We start from the raw sequence: 18,081 nt of genomic DNA on the forward strand, positions 1-18,081 counted from the left end.
TTTATATTACAACTGTGAACCTACTTTGCCCATCCCTGTATATTTGGAGAGAAAGTCATCTCCAGTTAATAATTTAAGACAAAATTAAACATCTATGAAAGAAACCACAGGGTATCATTCATATTAAAATATACAATTCTATCCTCATAATAACCAAGACCTCAAATACAAGTTTTAGTGACTCATATTAATTTAATTGTGACATTAGCTTTTATAATCATAGATGTAAAAAAAATCACTATGTTCCAAACATAATTATCACGGCAGCATCTCATTTCATGAAATTATTAAATTAAAATGAGAACCTCTGTATGAATTTGTATTTGATTAGTTTCACTTATTTGAGAACACTGAATAATTTAAGATCTGTTTGAATAAAAGGAACATAGGCAGGGCACTTCTGAGAAGTGCAGAGTCGTCTACACTCTGCCATTTCTGAATGAACCCTAGATTCTCCAGATCGGTTACAAACCGTGCATACCTTCCAGGTGAAGCCACATCAATCTCCCCTTCACCCTCACGACAGAGGCCACACAGAGCTCTCCTGGATTCCTGGGGTTTACGGCTTCAAGCTTCATGTTCTTCGTGAAACCCCGACTGAATGACGTCTGAAAGAGAGAACTGACACTGAGCCAGGAGATAGCGCAGCAAGACAGTGCAGCAGCAAGGCCAGCCAGCTGATGAAGAGGACATGAACACACAGACCTTATTTATAAGACAAACAGACTGCTCACATGTTTGTCTTTCCTGCCGCTCTTGAGGAAAGAACCATGCCTTCTTCATTTGTATCCCAGAGATTAGGACTCTGCTTGGCACACAGCCGGTGCCTAATAATATGCACTGAATGAGTGAGAGGTTGAATAGATCCTCTCTTTCCAGTTCCATATGCATCCTTCCTCCTACAGAATCACTGGGATACAGATCATCTCTTCTGCTTCCCTAGATTTCTCACCAACATCAGACCGGGGCACATCTAAGGGTGTTGAAGGAGAGAAATTGGGTCTCGGCCTGGGATCATCTTCCTACAGCCTGAAGAATGTCCTTTTGCACATCTTTTGGTGCACGTGTGCTGGTGATGAATTCCCAGTTTTCCTTTATCTGAAATTATCTTTATTTTGCCTTTCTGCTTTTTCTTATTTTTATTTACCTTCTAAATGCACATTTTTTAAATTTACATACAGGGAAACTCACTCTATTTGGTCACTGTTTTATCAGGGTAAGGCTGTTAGATAAATGCATACAGCCATACAGCCCCACCCACAATCGAGATACAGAACAGTACCTTCACCTCGCAAACTCCTTGCACTGGCCTTTCGGTAATCAATTCCTCCCAGGCTCCCAATTCCTGGACCACCAATCTGCTTTCTTTCCTGTAATTCCACCTTTTCCATAATGTCATATAAATGAAATCATAAACTCTGTAGCTGTTGAGTTTGGCTTCTTTCAACTAAGCAAAATGCATTTGAGCACCATCAACACTATTGCAGGAATCAGTAGTTCATTCTGTTTTACTGTTGAGTAGTTTCTGTAGCTGTCCGATAGTTTGTCCATCCATTTATCAGTTGAAAGACATCTGACTTGTTTACAATTTTTAGTGATTGTGAATAAGGCCAATATAAACATTTAAGCACAATTTTTTATGTGAACATAAATATATTAGCCTGTTCCGGTTGCCGTAACAAAATGCCACAGATCTGGTGGCTTAAACAACAGAAATTTATTATCTCACAGTTCTGGAGGCTGGAAGTCTGAGATCAGAGTGTCAGTGGAGTCAGTTTCTTCTGAGGCCAATCTCCTTGGCTTGTAAATGGCTGTCTTCTCCCTGGGTCTCCACATGTTCTTTCCTCCATGCATGTGGTGTGTGTTTTAATCTCCTCTTCTTATAAGCACACTGGTCATATTGGATTAAGGCCCACCCCTATCACCTCATTTTACCTTAATTACCTCTATAAAGACTCTACCTCCAAATACAGTCACATTCTGAGGTCTGGGGAGTTAGGACTTTAAAACATGAATTTTGGAGGGACATAATTTAGCCTATAACTCTGTTTTCATTTCTCTAGAAACAGGATTGCTGGACTATATGGTAAATGTATATTTCTAAAAAACTGTCAAATTATTTTCCAATATATCATCGTGCATTCCCATCAGCAGTGTATAGAGTTCCAGTTGCTAAACACACTCACCAATTGATACTTCCAGTTTTTCTCATTTTAGCTAGTCTTATAGGTAAGTCTAATGGCATCTCACTGTGGTTTTAACTTGTATCTTCCCTGTGACTAATGATGCTAAGCAGCTTTCACGTTTGCCATTAGTATATCTTTGGTGAAGTGTCTATTTTTACCTTCATTCTTGAATTACTTTCTTACTGGATATAGAACTATAGGTTGTTGTTTTTTTCCTTTCAGCACTCTAAAGAAGTTGGTTCACACCCTTTTGGCCTCTGTTGTTTCTGATGAGAAGTTTGTTATTTTTCAAACTATTATTCCTCTATTTGAAATGTATCATTTTTCTCTGGAAATTTTCAAAATTTTTCTCTCTATGTTTGGTTATCAGCAATTTGACTACATTGGGTCTTTTTTGTTGTTTTTTTTGTATTTTTTTGTATTTACGCTACTTGGGGTTCACAGATTCCTGAACCTGTAAATTTAGATCTTTCAGCTACTTTGGTTAATCTGGGACCATTATTTCTCCATATATTTTTTCCTTCCACCTTATCTGTGCCCACTTCTTCTGGGTCTCCAGTTACACACGAGATTGTCCCTCAAATCCTCGAGATTCTCTTTATCTTCTTCCCAACCCCAGCCAATCTTTTTTTTCTCTGTTCTTCAGCTAGAATAATTTATATCTTCAATTTCATAAACCCTTTGCTCGTTCATCTCTATTCTGCTATTAAGCCCTTCTAATGAATTTGCTTATTTCAGATACGTATTATTGTATTTGTCAGTTTTAGAATTTCTCTTTTTTATACTTCTACTTCTGTTCTGGCACTTCCTAGCTTTTCATTCAGTAGGAGAATGTTTCCCTTTAACATCTATGCTTCTAAGACTTTAGAGTATATCAAAATCACTTGGAAAGCCTTTTAAAAACATAGACTGCTGGTCCTCATCCCAAAGTTTGTGATTCAGTTTATTTGAAGTGAAGCCATTTGTATTTTCAACAAGTTCCCAAGTGGTGCTGAAGGAGCTGGCCTTAGAACCACATTAGTGGAACCAGTGCTTTCCACTAATGAGCTTAGTTATGATGGGGCTTTAAAATACTTGTCTGCTACCAACATCTGGGTCATAATGGGTTTGGTCTCTGCTGATAATCTTTTACACTAAGAATGAAGCAAATTTTCCTATTTCTTCATATATTGAGCAGCTTTGGATTGAAATCTGGATGTTTTAAATGTTATGTCATAGAAACTCTGGATTATGTTATATTCCTCCAAAGAGTTGCTTTTTCTGTTTCAGCAAGCAATTAACTTGGTTGGACTCAAACTATACATTCTTATCTCTTGAGAAGCAGCTCAAATCTTAGTTTAGTTCTTTCATGCTTAGCTACTAGGCTGCTTGGAGTTTGCCTGGCAAATACATGGTTTGGGGGTTTATACACAGAATTTGTGGTTCCTCCTCCTAGCTCTCCTGTCTGTGACTCCTCTTACTTTCAAGTAGCTGTGGTTGCCCAAATTCTGTTATGTGTTCATAAGGCCAGAAAGATTATACATTTTATATCACTGTTTTAGTTATCGCATATGTTGTCAACCACGGCTGACCTCAGGCCACTCATCTGAAAATTTTGGGATGGTCTTCCTTTCTTCTAAACACCTGTTCCCTTCCAGAGTCTGCCTGCTTTTGTTCATTTTCCACATCTTTCAGTAGCCATTTTTATTCTGTCCAGTGTTTAGTTGCTATCTTTGGAAGGACCAACTCAGTATGAACTTATTGGAAGCAAAATTCACTTCTAAATAAATATAATATAAAATTTTCCAAAATCACCCACTTCTATAAATTTTAACCAGACATTACAATACTATGTAAATATATCTATTTTGAATATATAAACTGGATAAACAAGTTCCTGTAAGTAACATATTACATCTCTTTGTTATGTAAGGAAACCAAGGTAATTCACATTTACATATGTCTTTTTATATAAGTTAAGTTGAAATGAAAGTCTACCTTTATGTAAACAGAGCAAAATTATCCAATGTATGCTAAGAGACCAATTTGCTCCTTTCCTTTACGTTTCCTTGGAAATTGGAATCAAAGCTACTCTATTTTCCTGCAAGTCATACTAACTTATCCACGCATGTTATGTATTGAGCTTCTTTCTGATAATACAACTCGATAGGGTGCCTGAAAAGTCTCTAAGTAAGTTAAAATGCATTTTATCCTACTTAATAAGGAAAAGCTACAACCGCATAACCTATTTTAGTTTCAACTCACTGCCAGAGGGTAATTTATAAAGGATCAATGGCAAAACCGTTACCTGTGAGTTTATTTTACTAAGCATTTGGCTGTGTCAATCCATTTCAGAACTGCCTGTGATTGTTAAACATCCTCAGGGAAATGTTGCCCATGCATCCATCTCCAAACTACCTCTCCTCTGCTATACATGAGATGTGTGATTTAAAAATGAACTCATAATAGGCATTTCATTAAAGAGCACTGTAACAAGCTAATAAAATTCAACAAAGTACCAGTAATGCAATGCATACGTCAACAGGCAGATAACAATCCTGTCGATTAAATAAATGAGGAGCCAGAAACAAAGGGGGGTCATATTTGTAACAAGTGCATCCCTAATGAATACACCAATGTACTTACTAGAACAGATTTAATCTCAGTAGCTAAATCCTAAAAGCTCAGAGGCCACCTGGGGATGTGGCTACTTGCTCCACTATTAAAATGCATTTGGAAAACAGCTGGCTGAATAGGACCAGAAAACAGATAAAAAGAAACCTTGGTAGAATGATGTAGAACAGAAGAAACAACTCCTTAAATACAGAACTAAAGGAGATGTGAGGATTTTCTTCCCAAAGCTAAAGAATCAATGGAAGATTTTTCTTGTCAGGTAGAAAGCACAAAGTAAAGGGGTTTGGGGATGTACTGGAGTGTTTCCATGATCCTAAATGAAAGGCCATAAGGCCAGGAGATTTTGTCACAAGTAAAAAGTTTAATAAGACTGCACTGGACTTCATAAGCTTTGAATGCTAACTGGCTGCTGTCCTCATGGTGGCATGATTACAAAGCTGTCCCTTTCATACCACCTAACACTCACTATACAGTTCTTTCAAGGCTGCAGAAGAACTACTTTTGTGCAAAGGCAATGCCATCCAAATAGAAAGTTCGTTTAATCATTTACAAAGCTTTGGTTTCCACTCTGCTACTGATTTGTTTCTGTTTTTAGGAGTACAAGTTGACCTAGTAATCAACCTACTTAATTCTCCAAAACCCATTTTTTATGTTCAGTATTGAGTTTCTCTCTATTAAGTCAACCCTTTCCTCCTCTGAGTTCTCATATTCTGTTACCCTGCCAAACAAATTACAGGTGGGGTCACAGTGAATTAGCAACAGTAGGAGCACATGTCTAGAAAACAAGTCTTTGGCTTGGAAGCACTTTGCACTATAGTATCTGCAGTCCCCAACTGGAAGACTGCGTCTTTTTTCTTAGCATAAGGAATTAACTTTCACCACTAAATGCATGCTCAACACACTAGACTATATTGTACATTTATGCCTCATTCTTAAATCAGAGATAATAATCTGTGTCCCTTTTCATAGTTCCTAGGGTTGATGAAGTTTAAATGAATAATTTATAAACTATGAATACAACCAACTCCTGTAACTAAGCAAGTACACACATGTATGAACACACACAGACACACGCTGCTGTTTTATTTGTCACAAAAATCCTATTACTATGCCAATAAGTTCTGTTTGAACAAGGTAGGGGCTTCAAGTAAGCAAAGCAAAGTACAAAATTGATGAACTAGCATCCTACTAAAATAATCCAGGACAAAAAATTTAAGATCATATTTTAAGAAGATTCCTCAGGTGCAGAGAATCTCCTATTGATGGGCTTATCAATATTACACTCCAAAGCAGGTGTAAAGCTTTTGGTGGCACAGGTGGCTAGCTGTCCATCAAAGTTTGTCCTTCTACAGTCTGGAATCATGACTGAGGAACAGGAGCCCAGCCAGGGCACATCCTAGCCTCACTCCTGGCCTGGTGCAGCTGAGTGATTCTCACCAACAGAAAGTGAGTAGTGTGTGTCAACGCCAGCTATCTTAGAACTAGTGCTGTCTTCTCCTGGATCTCTTTCCCTAACTGCTCAAACGATTCAGGGGATGAAACCAAAACATATTAAGCCCAAGGCTCACCACAATGAGAACTGTCTGGAAATCAGGAACACCCTGGACCCTTCCCTCGGTGAGAAATAAATGTACGGCATGTTTGAGCCACTATCCATTCAGTACTCAATTTGTTACTACATCCCAGAATCATTCTAATATACAAGCTGAAAGGAGGACTTTTCAAAACCTGTGGAAGTTTTAGGATCCCGTGGAACACAGAAGCGCTCAAATCTTGCTCAATAAATAGAAAGCAATTGATAAAACGTATGGTGAGCAACAGCTAAGGAGCAGCAAGAAACAAGAGTCTTACATTTTTGAAGCAGAAAGGAGGTGCTTCCTCTGTTCCATGCTGCTTGTGATAATCTGCCCAGTCAAAGTCCTGGCCGGAGTAACCTGTGCGGGAAAACATGACAAAACAGCATTAACACAGCAAAACCTCAGACAAGCGAACAGCTTCATGGCGTGTCACCAGGGAAAAACAAGGGCGCAAGGGTAGGCCCCCAAAATGCTAAGTCCTTTCTTAGGCTGACAGCACACTGGATTTTATGAGGGTTGAATAAAGTGTTTTGAAAAACGTGAAGTGCTGCATGCAGGTAAGGCGCCCCGTTAGCCGCACAACGCGGTGCCCGGCACCAGGTGACGCGGGTGCATTTACCGACGTCAGCACAGGGCGCTGGGCAGGTCTGCTCTGGGGAGAATAAATGAAACTGAGGGAGGCGCTGAGAAACAACTCTTCATACATGGTGCATTTAATTAAATACAGGTCTTACCAAGGCAGTTTTATCCTTTATTCATTTCATTGCGGGGGGGTGGGGGGGTGCAACTATAAAGCACTCATCCATCTAACCACCACGAGACATGGGAGAAGGTTAGGAACGGCACTGGGGGTATGGCTCAACCTAGACAGGAAAATGCATCTTAATATGAGCATCTGCGCTTCCCGTGAAAAAAGGATGGTGATGGGAATGAAACACACAGGCGCAATTAGGATTCATTGAAACTGTACAAAATGCCCCTATACTCTTCACTTAGTGTTTTCTCTTTATTGGTTTACATGTATGTAAGATGCACTTAGGTATATTTTTGATGCATAAGAAATTAAGGAAATTGCTCTCCCCCTCCCCATATTGTCATAAGTTTATACCTGCAAGTTCACCTAACATGGGACCTTAGTTACTAAACCCCACAGTGGGCAGAGTGACTACGGAAATTCTTTACTAAAGAAATTCACGATGCCTGTTGCCTCCTATCTCCATCTGTACTCACAAGTACAAAATAATATTCTTTTCATTAAGTGAGCTCAATTTACCCAACTTCTCTTAAGATGGAGGTGAGAGGATTAACCAAGAAGGCAGCTGTTTTCCTCGGGCCCAGGGACTGACCCTTGACCCTCCCAGGCCCTGCCCTCCCTCAGTGGCAGAGGTACCCGCTTCCCCATAAGATAGCCCTCTCGTTCTATAAAGACCAGCAGTTCCTCATTTCTTTCCAACAGGAGGCGGGGAGTCCGGGAGCTCTGAGATGCCACGCACTCCTCCGCCCTCGCTGCTTCTGAACAGGTCCTGCACACCTTCCAGCTGCCCTTCCCCCGCCGCTCTCTCCAGAGCTGTCCCTCCAGCCAAAGGCTCTTGCATCAGAGGTTTCCGGAAGGGACCAAACCAACTTTCTTCTGAACATTCATAAGCAAAACAAAACGTGTCTTAAACAAGGTAATGCAAGTTTCTGTGCAAGTTCTACAACCCACCACTTTAAGAGTAGCAGTCTGTCTGGAACTGTTTGGGATCAAATACTCACAACAATGCATAAGAACAGAATTCCCCAAAAGACACCTCAAACTGGTGGGAAGTTGCCTCACAGTACAAAGGGTACTGAACCAGAAGGGAGACTGGTTTTAGACTCAGTTCTTTCAGGAACTAGATGGACCAGGGTAAGAGTAAATTAAACCTTCTATGCGATTCACAAATTATCTACTAATACACAAAATAAAGAGAAGATATTTAAAGTCTCCTCTAGCTGCTGCAGTCCACGATTCAGAGCCACCATTACTAACAGTTTACTGATGCTACTTAGGATTTTTTTTTCCCTTCGCACTGTGGTTAATGCCCTTTTCTTGTCCTAGGAGAAACATGTGGCAGGATTGACAAACAGAGGTTATGTAACAAGATGCCCTAAACAAGCTCTCAACTGAACAACTGAAGGCAAGATGACTCCCTGCAACAGAAGGGCCCTATTTGTTTCGGGGTGTGGCCAGTCAACTCCGTTAAAGTCAAGATCTCCTGTTCCCTAGATCTCTGCCACCTCCTCAGTTAATTTTGTGAATGAGGAAATCTCATCAGGGCCATGAGGGAAGGGGAAAATTAGAAAAAACCCTATATAAATGAATAGTCAACTATGTTCTGAGACCACATGACATATAAGTGTTCTTTATGGTCAATATCTGTTGAGCTAAAACTTTTCAACTTCGAAGTCGCCTCCACTTCTGCAGACATTGAAGCAGGGTTTTCTACAGTCACGTCCAAAAACAGCAATCTCCAATGGGCTTCAACCCACTCCATATAATGCCAGGCTCCGTGGTTTCTTGGACCAGCACTCAATCCTGTACATCCAGTCTTCAAGACTCTATGGGGAGGCATTTTTAATCTAACAATTTCAAGAAATAACCAAGTCTTGCTGAGTCCGTAAGCAACAATTAATTATTCTGCCCCTAGAACTCTCTCCTTTCGCTGAACAGCCAAGACTCCTCCTCCTTCTCTTAGGGACCTTTATTCACTTCATCACTTAAAATTCTTTTCCTTCGGGCTGATAATGAGCTCTCTTTGTAAGGCAGTTTTGTGACAGCTCAGAAAATAACTGCTACATAAAAACAAATTGCTGTGGCTTGTATAATAGAGACAACAGGGGTCAATTATACTCATTAATCAACAAAGACAGAACAAGAAGTACTAAGGCTTAACTGCAGCCAGGAAAACATGTTTTAAACCCGGGAGAGAGGGGAACAGCAGAGAGGAAAAGAAAATGAAGGGAAATCAAAACCCCTTGGGCTATTAAAATTTACAGCAAGCTGCCATAGGAGTCTGTTGAACCACAACCACCAGAGTTATTTTAGCTTTTATTAGTGTTCATTCTGAATGAAGTTCCAACTGTTACAGGTCCAAAAGAGAACGGGTCGATGACCCATTTCCATATGACACAAATTAATTGACATAAAACAGCTCTACTCGCGAACATTGCTATTGGCAGTGCAAGTAGACGATTCCTTTAGAAAACAATTTGGCAGTAAAAATGTTCATGAGCTTTGACACAATTTCATTTCTAGGAATTTATCCCATAAAAACAACCCTAAAAACTGAAAAAGTGTTATACATTAGGATACAATGACATTATGACTGATAATATGGGGAAGGGGGCGGCTTTGCATCCAAATACAGGAAATGATACGAAATGCATCCACGTCCACAGAAAGTCATGCAGACATGAAATTGCACCTAGTTTGTTTTTCAAAAAAAGTCATGAAAAATGATTGCTATGGTTTTAATTTTTTAATGTGTGTTTTTAAATTGATTTCAGAGAGGAAAGGAGAGGGAGAGAGAGAAACATCAATGAATAGAGTCATTGACAGGCTGCCTCCTGCACGCCCCCTACTGGGGATCGAGCCAGCAACCCAGGCATGTGCCCTGACCGGGATTCCAACTGTGATCTCCTGGTTCAGGGGTGGATGCTCAACCACTGAGCCACGCCGGCTAGGATGATGGCGATGGTTTTAGATGAAAAGATTGGTATAAACATATACAGAATCACCTTATTTATATTCAAAATATGCAAAGAAAAAGACCAGAGGCAATGTTACGAAAACTTAACGGTAAATATCAAAGTAATTATCTGCGTGGTGGGGCTCCTGGATACTTTTTTCTCTTATCTCTTTGCATTTTACAAGTTTTCACTAGTGATCAATAATAAAAACTATTTGAAAGCATGGCATCTTTGCTTTATTTTATAAGATAATCAAGGCACTGGTCAATCAATCCAGGGTGATTTAGTACATGGACTACACCATGACTACCTCCCCACAGCTATCCTCTCCCTTCTGGTGGTACCCAGTTCCCACAGGAAGGCAGGTCTCTCCTCAGTACCAGGAAGTGAATCAGGAAAACCCTGAGATAATCACGGGGGTCAGGCCCCTTACCAGTGACTTGGGATGGAGGGGAGGGGAAGGGTTACAAAATATAGCTCCCTCTCTAATAAAAGAGAACACCTGAGTAAAAGCTGCTCTTTTATGCTGCATGGATATGGCAATAAAATTGTACAATCTTAATAAAAAATAAAAACAGCAAAAGAATATCATGTTTGCCATCTCCCTGACTGGCAAAATGAAAAACAGTAATATGAATCTGCCACTGTAATAAGTGTTGGAAGCAGATACTTTTATGCATTTCTGGTTGATATCTATTTTGAAAAACCATTGCAGGTGCCAACTTGGCAACATGTGTCAAAAATTTTAAGAAGGTGTCTATTTCTCCACCCTAGCCATTTGTTCATTTATATATTCATTCATTTAGAAATATTTAGTAAGTGCATGCTATATGCTAGGCAGGGTTCCAACGCTAGAGATACAGAAATGAACAAAACCAACAAGAATCCTTACCTTCACAGAGCTCCTCTCACAGATGTGAGAGGCAGATAGAACACAAATATAAATAATCAGATGATCACAAGTGCTATAGAGAGAAAGTGGACAAGAGGCATAGGGAGGGCTGCGTCAGGAAGGCCGTAACGAAAAGTTGGAATGTACAGGAGTTGTGGAAGCGAATCATGCGGCTGCAAGAAGAAAGAGTGTGCCAGGCAGAGGGACCAGCAACCACAAAAGCAAAATTCTACCAAAAGATGCAGGTTATAAAAAGATACTAAAATAAAATGTCAATTTCCCTAAATTAATCTATAAATCCAATGCAATGCCAATTAAAATCCAATAGGGTTCTTTTTTAGAACCACACAAACTGATTGTAAAATTCATGCACAAAAATAACCAAGATAATTTTGGAAAGGAATAAGAAATGGAAGGATTCACCTAATAGATATCAAGGCTTATTATAACGTAAAATCAACTTCTTGCGCAGGGTTGGACAAGCAGATCGATGAGACAGAATAACTAAGACTAAGAAAAGGTTCGCACCCTTAAAGGGACTTGATATGTGCCAGTGGCGGCAGTGCAAAGCAGAGAAACACTAGGCTATTCAACTAATGATGCTGAGACAACTGGTGAAGTTGAAAATCCAGTTCAAGCAAAAAAGATTTTTTTAAATAAAAGTTTTCTTTTCTAGTGGCATACAAAAATTCCAAGTAAGTTAAAGAGTTAAATATGGAAAACAAAACTACAAGACATTTACAGGAAATACAGAAGAACATCGGTAGGAAGGATGTCTAAAGACATACAAACCCCCTGCTCTTGTGAGTCTTTCATTTTGGTGGAGAAAAGATGAATTTTGACTATAATTTAATACTACAATACAACATAAAAAACATTAGAAATGAAACAACAAGCCACAGATTAGACTACTGTATTTGTGAAGTGTGTTGCTGAGAAAGAATTCAGATTAGACTATATAAATATTTATATAATAAAATAAAATAAAATAAAAAAGGCAAAAAAATATAATCAAAGGAAACACAAACTGGCAACAAGCATATGACGACCTGCTCGACTGCACTAGCAGTCCGGGGCACCCCAGGGAAACAGCAGGCGCATTTCAGTCCCATCAGTGGCAATGTCCAACACGCCCAAGAATATCACACGACAGTAAGGATGATGCAAAATGGGAATCCCAGACCCTAATAATGAAAATACGAACGCACACAACATGGTGAGCGTTTGACAATATGTGGGAAACTCCAGCATTTCCACATGTAGTAAATCCCGAGAAGGACTTCACACACCTGGGTGCATATACAAAGATGTAGGTCTGAGTGTTGTCTGCAAAAAAGAAAACTGGAAATACCTTAAGTGTCTAGCAGTGGGATATGGATTTCAAAAATGATAGTATATTCATAGAGCAGGTAAAATGAATCTACATGCATCAATATGGAAAAATATGAGAATGTTAATGATAAAAGTTAAACAAAGGCACAGATAGCATGATATTATTTATGTATATATCAAAATACAAAACAAAAGCTACTGTACAGTGATTGCAATAATAATGAGAGACTGGGGCAGAGATAGAGTAGAAACCGGGGTAGCCAAGCAGTAAAGCACAGAATCTTTAGAAGGCGGCAGATGAGTGAAAAGGGTTGGGAGAGAGGAAGGGAAGGGGGCAGAATGGGGCAGGACTTTAATTCATCCAGCACTCGACGAATATTTACCAAGAGCCACACACTATTCCAGCTACTGGGGAAGAGCAGAGAGCAAGACAAAACCCCCTACTCTTGTGAGTCTTTCATTTTGGTAAGAAGTAAAATGTATATTACTTATTTGCATCTTACACGATGCAAAAGTTCAGTGGAGGGAGGCCAGGTAAGGGAGGAAATCAAACCTTTGTGGGTGGTGACTTGCAATTGATAATATATAGGGCAGCCAAAAAGGCCACCTCGAAAGGCGCTACCTGAGTCAGGGCTTCGGGAGGGGAAGAGTGTGCGGAGCAGCGGGAACAGTGAGTGTCAACGTCCGTCCTACGGAAGGGACGTGAACCACGTCCCAGGAAGGAGGTGACGGGGGTGTCTTAGGACATGAGGCCAGACGGAGAACTGGTGGGCGCTGCAGGCTGCTGTCATGACTGAAACTTGGCCACTGAGCAAGGTCTGAGCAGACAGAGGAGGGACAGGTGTGATTTACATTTGAACAAGATCAGTCCGACTGTTGTGCTGGGAGTGCACTGAGGGAAGCAGGGGACCACTGCAAGTAACCCAGGTGAGATTTAAAGGACACCCGGGCAGGCTGGTGGTGATGAGGTGTGGTCAGATCCTGAAAATGTTGACAGGAGTCCCAAAGGATTAGACATGGGCATCAGAAATAAAGTCAAAGCCCAGCTGGGCGTGGCTCAGTGGCTGAGCCTCGACCTAGCATCCAGGAAATTGGGGTTCGATTCCCGGTCAGGGCACAGGCCCGGGTTGCAGGCTGCAGCCAATCAATGACTCTCATGTTTGAAATCACTCATGTTTCTATCTCTCTCTCCCCCTCTCCCCTCCTCTCTCTGAAATCAGTAAAGATATATTAAAAAAAAAAAGAAAGAAAGAAATAGAGTCAAGGACGACTGGGTCTTCAGTTATATCTATAATGCTCTATTTCATTTTTTAAAAATCTGAATCAAATATGGCAAAATGTTACAGCTGTTCAATCAAGGTGGCGGGTCGATGAGTGTGTATTTATTTTCTGTCCCCATCGGTATATAGGAAATATAACAGATTAAAAAATGGACTGAGTTCATCAGTCAGTGTCTAGGAAATGACAATACCAATTATGGTTCACTACTTTGTGTCTTGATAATAATTAAAATACACCCTGTCCGGCCGGCGTGACTCAGTGGTTAGCCGTCACGGTTCGATTCCCAGTCAGGGCACATGCCTGGGTGTCAGGCTCGATCCCAAGTAAGGGACATGTAGGAGGCAGTCAATCAATGACTCTCATCATTGATGTTTCTCTCTCTCTCCCCTTCTCCTTCTCCCTTCTTCTCTCTAAATCAATGAAAATATTAAAAAAATACACCCTTACTTCCTAAGTTGTGTTCACAGTTTAGTGTCTATTGAGATGGGCAGCTAGTAGAGACAAAGTGCTACAGTAAGTGATTTACTTCAGCCTTTGCTCAGATATTATACAAGAGAAATTAAAGGCTAAACATTTTCTGCAAAGATCCCCCAGAGTGGGATGTTTTCTCCATGAATTCTACGACTAATCTTTGATGTTACATGCCATGGAAGCTAATGAAATAATTTAAAAATAGCAAGTCATGGTGGATACCCTATACACACTTTTTGCTAAGTTGATTTAATACCTGTTTGACCACTTTTAGTGCCTACAATGTTGAATTTCTACTTACTGGATTTAAACTAATGGGGTAAAACCTCCAGGATTCTGACCTTGGCTTTCCAGGAAAGCATCTGATCACATGGAGATATCACTGCAAAGTCCTACCCACTCTAACTTAGACTGCCTGTCCCTAAAGCCTGGGAATAGACTTTAAAAAAAAAAAAAAAGAATGGAGTTAAAACAGTGTAAGTAAGGATCTATGTTTCTGCACATATCCTAGACCACTAGATCCCTTTGTTTTTTAAGTCCTCACCTGAGGACATGTTCACTGATTTCAGATGGGGGGGAGGGGGAGGGAGGGAAAGAGAGAAAGAGAGACAGACAGACATCGATGTGAGAGAGAAACATCGATTGGTTGCTTCCTGTGTCCACCCCGACCTGGGATTGAACCCACTACCTTTTGCTGTGCCGGATGATCTCCAACCAACTGAGCCAAAGGGGGGGGGGGGGCACTAGGTGTCTTTTATTTCATTGTCAGCTGCTTCCCACTGACTGGGGAATGAATGGGATAACCTTTTGCTACTGGGCAACACGTAGTTGTAGCAGTGTTTATGGTTCTAACAGAAATCTAAACAATGTATTACACTGCTGGAAAACATACACAAGACATCTTGTAGCATAAATCCGACACACTCTCTCTATGAAGCTCGGAATTTAAGTTAAAAATAACACACTTATTTTAAGGACAGTGTATACTTTCATACATTAATAAAGCAAAGAATGGTGTTTGAAAAAATTCTACAGCATGATTCCCAGCCCTGGTGTGACACGTAAGACATGTAAAAAATTACCTCAAACGAAAACCGTCAAATCACCATTTGGAAAATCACAACCACCTCCTCTAAACTGTAATTCATTTTAATTACAAAAATAAACATATTCCACTTTCACTAAAAGGTAAGGGAGCTCAATAAATAAAGCCGTGACTTTGTTATATCTGCAAACACTTGGAAAATCATAGCCAAGAATCGAAATTCTCCAAATGCTCTGACACAGAGACTATTTCAGTCATGGAAAGTAATGGTTGACTGACATGAGCTAATTCCACGAAAGGCCACCAAAATGCCCCAAATTCCCAAGGATGGCTTTTATGAAGATACCAGTGAGAGACAACAGCAGTAAAACATGGATTTGGTTATTTTTAAAAATGCACTAGATTTGGGATCTTAAGACTGGGGTTGTAAGTCAACTTCTGCCTCAGGACTCGAAAAATTTAACACAACAGAGCCTCAATTTCCCCACACATAAAATGATTAGAGCTGGTAAGATCATCTTTAAGATCCCTTTTAGTCATAAAAGCCCTCTACTTTTAATAATATGTTTATTTTGAATAGATAATACATTATTTTAGATCAAAAAGAAAGAAATAAAAATATTTTTAAAGTATTCTGTTCAGTCTCACTCCTACCTTCATCTCCATCTGTCTTCCTCGCCACCTCCCTACTCTGAAACCTCATACGGAATTCTCATTTTTATTAGTTTTTTATGTAATCTTTCAGAGTTTCTTTACAAAAATATGAGCAAACACAAATATTCTCATTTACCTCTTTTCTAACAAAAAGGCACCATACTATAACCTACCAATCTTTATCACTCACAGGGCATCTTGGAGCGCTTCCCAAATCAGTAGAGATTTCTTCATTCTTAACAACTGCGCGGTTTTCATTATATGGATATCTAAAGTCTATTTAACCCACACAGACAGGCACATGGACTCTTTCCAGTGCTTTGCTATTATACATACATCATGCTGCAAAGAACAAGCTTTTATGCATGTTATCTGTACAATGTATCTTTGGGAGAAATTTTCAGGAATAAAACTGCTGAGTCAATGGGTAAAATGCATTGATAATTTTAGTAAAATCTGCCAAAATGCCTTGGATACAGTTTGCACCTACCTGCATTCTCACCAGCATATCTGGGAATCCTTGTTCCTCCACAATCTCATCAAAACAGAATTTCTTTTCTTTATATTTTGAATGTCTACCTCATCTTGTAAATGCATGCCATCTCAGTATAATTTTAACTCCCATTTCTCTATGATGAGTTTGCATGAGTTTTTGTGTTTCGTTTAACTGTGAGCTATCTGTTGATATTCGGAAACCTTTTTCTGTAAGTTGCTGGTCTTTTCTTACTGGTTTGTCAGTAAAATATGTACTATTTCAAGATAACCGTCCTGTGGCCAAAACACAACCCTTATAGATTGCCAGTGGGTCCTTGACTAATGATATTGATCACTTCTTGAATGCTTTAAATGTTAAAAAAAAGAAAAAGAAGAAAAAGGCTTGTCATTGAGATTTTCTTATGGGAAGGTACTAACCACTATACTCAGTATTCTAAAAGTAATATAATACTCATGAAGAAATTTTCTTTTTCTGTGATTTTGTAAAAGGTATGCTTCATTTTCAATAGGGAAGAAATCGTTTAGAAAACTGCATGAAGACAGTTTCATTTCACCAAATATCACAAATACTTGGATGACAGAAGAAATAATAATTGTGACTAAATGTTAGGTATAAAATAGCTTAAGCTATTAAAATATTTAATATTGTAAATACATTTGTACAGTCATTTCATTGCACATTTTAAGAGTTCAGTACATTAATGCATGATATTTTCTTAATATCATGAAATGCAATCATCCAAATAAGCGCACACGTTTTCCTAGTAAATGTTCAAGCTATGTCTACAATCTCTTTTCTAAAAAATACTTTTTAAGAACTACAACTCATAAGAAGTGCATTTAACAATCCTAAAAATGCTGGTAACCATTAAATCTCTCCCATGATGAAATAATCAAGCAACCAAAATGCACGTATCAATAATTTTCCTTGTTTGCATTATGTAAGGAAATACCCAACCAATTTTTTAAAAATTCTTAAAATAGATCTTATTACTAACTAGAAATTTGCAAAGTCCAACTAAGGAGCATTTTAGAAATCTAGACAAAGACTTTCTTCAATGACATGAAACCCGTCCACATAGCACACAAGGTTTGATTAGAGCGGCTACAAAGAAATAGCGGTGGCCCAAGGGAATTTCAAACTCCACGCATGACCTAATCCTGAAATTTCACAGCTGGAAAGGACTTCTCTTATCTACCACCAGCATAGATTTTATGATATGAAACCTATATAGCTATGTTAAGGGATTATAAAAATACTTAGTCTTTTGTTATTTCTTTGATCCTGCAAAGTTGAAGTGCCTGTGGAATACCTTGGGTGTCCCCCGTTGACAGTCCTGAAAGCTGAAGCAGAGGGATTTGGCCAGAGTCTTTTGTGAGGACCAAAGTGGAAGCAAAAGCCTGGGCTTCATGAACTGGAGTCCTCACTACTATGGGGAATGGGATCAGGAGCCAGACCTCCTGCCCTGTGATTTTCTACGTGTGGCTTTTGGCAGGTTTTATAAACTTTCTGTGACCAAGTTTCTTCACAGGGCAACGCTCATTTTGAGGATTAAATGAGTTAAGCACTTAAAACAGTTATACACAGTGTTACGCAGAAATTTCCGTTCCATTACTGCAGAACCTACATGTGAAGGACTGACTACTGAAACGGAAATATTCAAAAGCATCTCCTCCATGGGGATGAGCACAGAGGATAAGAGCCTAAAGATATCTAAGTATACTCGTGCCAGTGGAGTGCAGGCATGGCTGAGCGAGGCGTACACAAGTAAAGGTGGCACACAGTAAACGATGGCCACCAGGAAAACTAGAGCTCAACCTGTG

General features: G+C 39.5%; 1 protein-coding gene across 6 annotated transcripts in view; it reads right to left on the reverse strand.

The window, feature by feature from the left end:
* Nucleotides 1-18,081, reverse strand: part of SFMBT2 (Scm like with four mbt domains 2) — a 203,091-nt gene that overhangs the window by 51,004 nt on the left and 134,006 nt on the right. For all 6 annotated transcript variants that reach the window (XM_081161619.1, XM_081161621.1, XM_081161617.1 and 3 more), the window contains 2 exons: nucleotides 6,651-6,733; nucleotides 482-608 (listed from right to left, as the gene is read on the reverse strand). In XM_081161619.1, coding sequence (XP_081017745.1) covers nucleotides 482-608; nucleotides 6,651-6,733 — 210 coding nt within the window. The remainder of the gene's footprint in view (nucleotides 1-481; nucleotides 609-6,650; nucleotides 6,734-18,081) is intronic.

Source organism: Miniopterus schreibersii (genome assembly GCF_964146895.1).
Source record: "Miniopterus schreibersii genome assembly, chromosome: 1".
Taxonomy (NCBI): domain Eukaryota; kingdom Metazoa; phylum Chordata; class Mammalia; order Chiroptera; family Miniopteridae; genus Miniopterus; species Miniopterus schreibersii.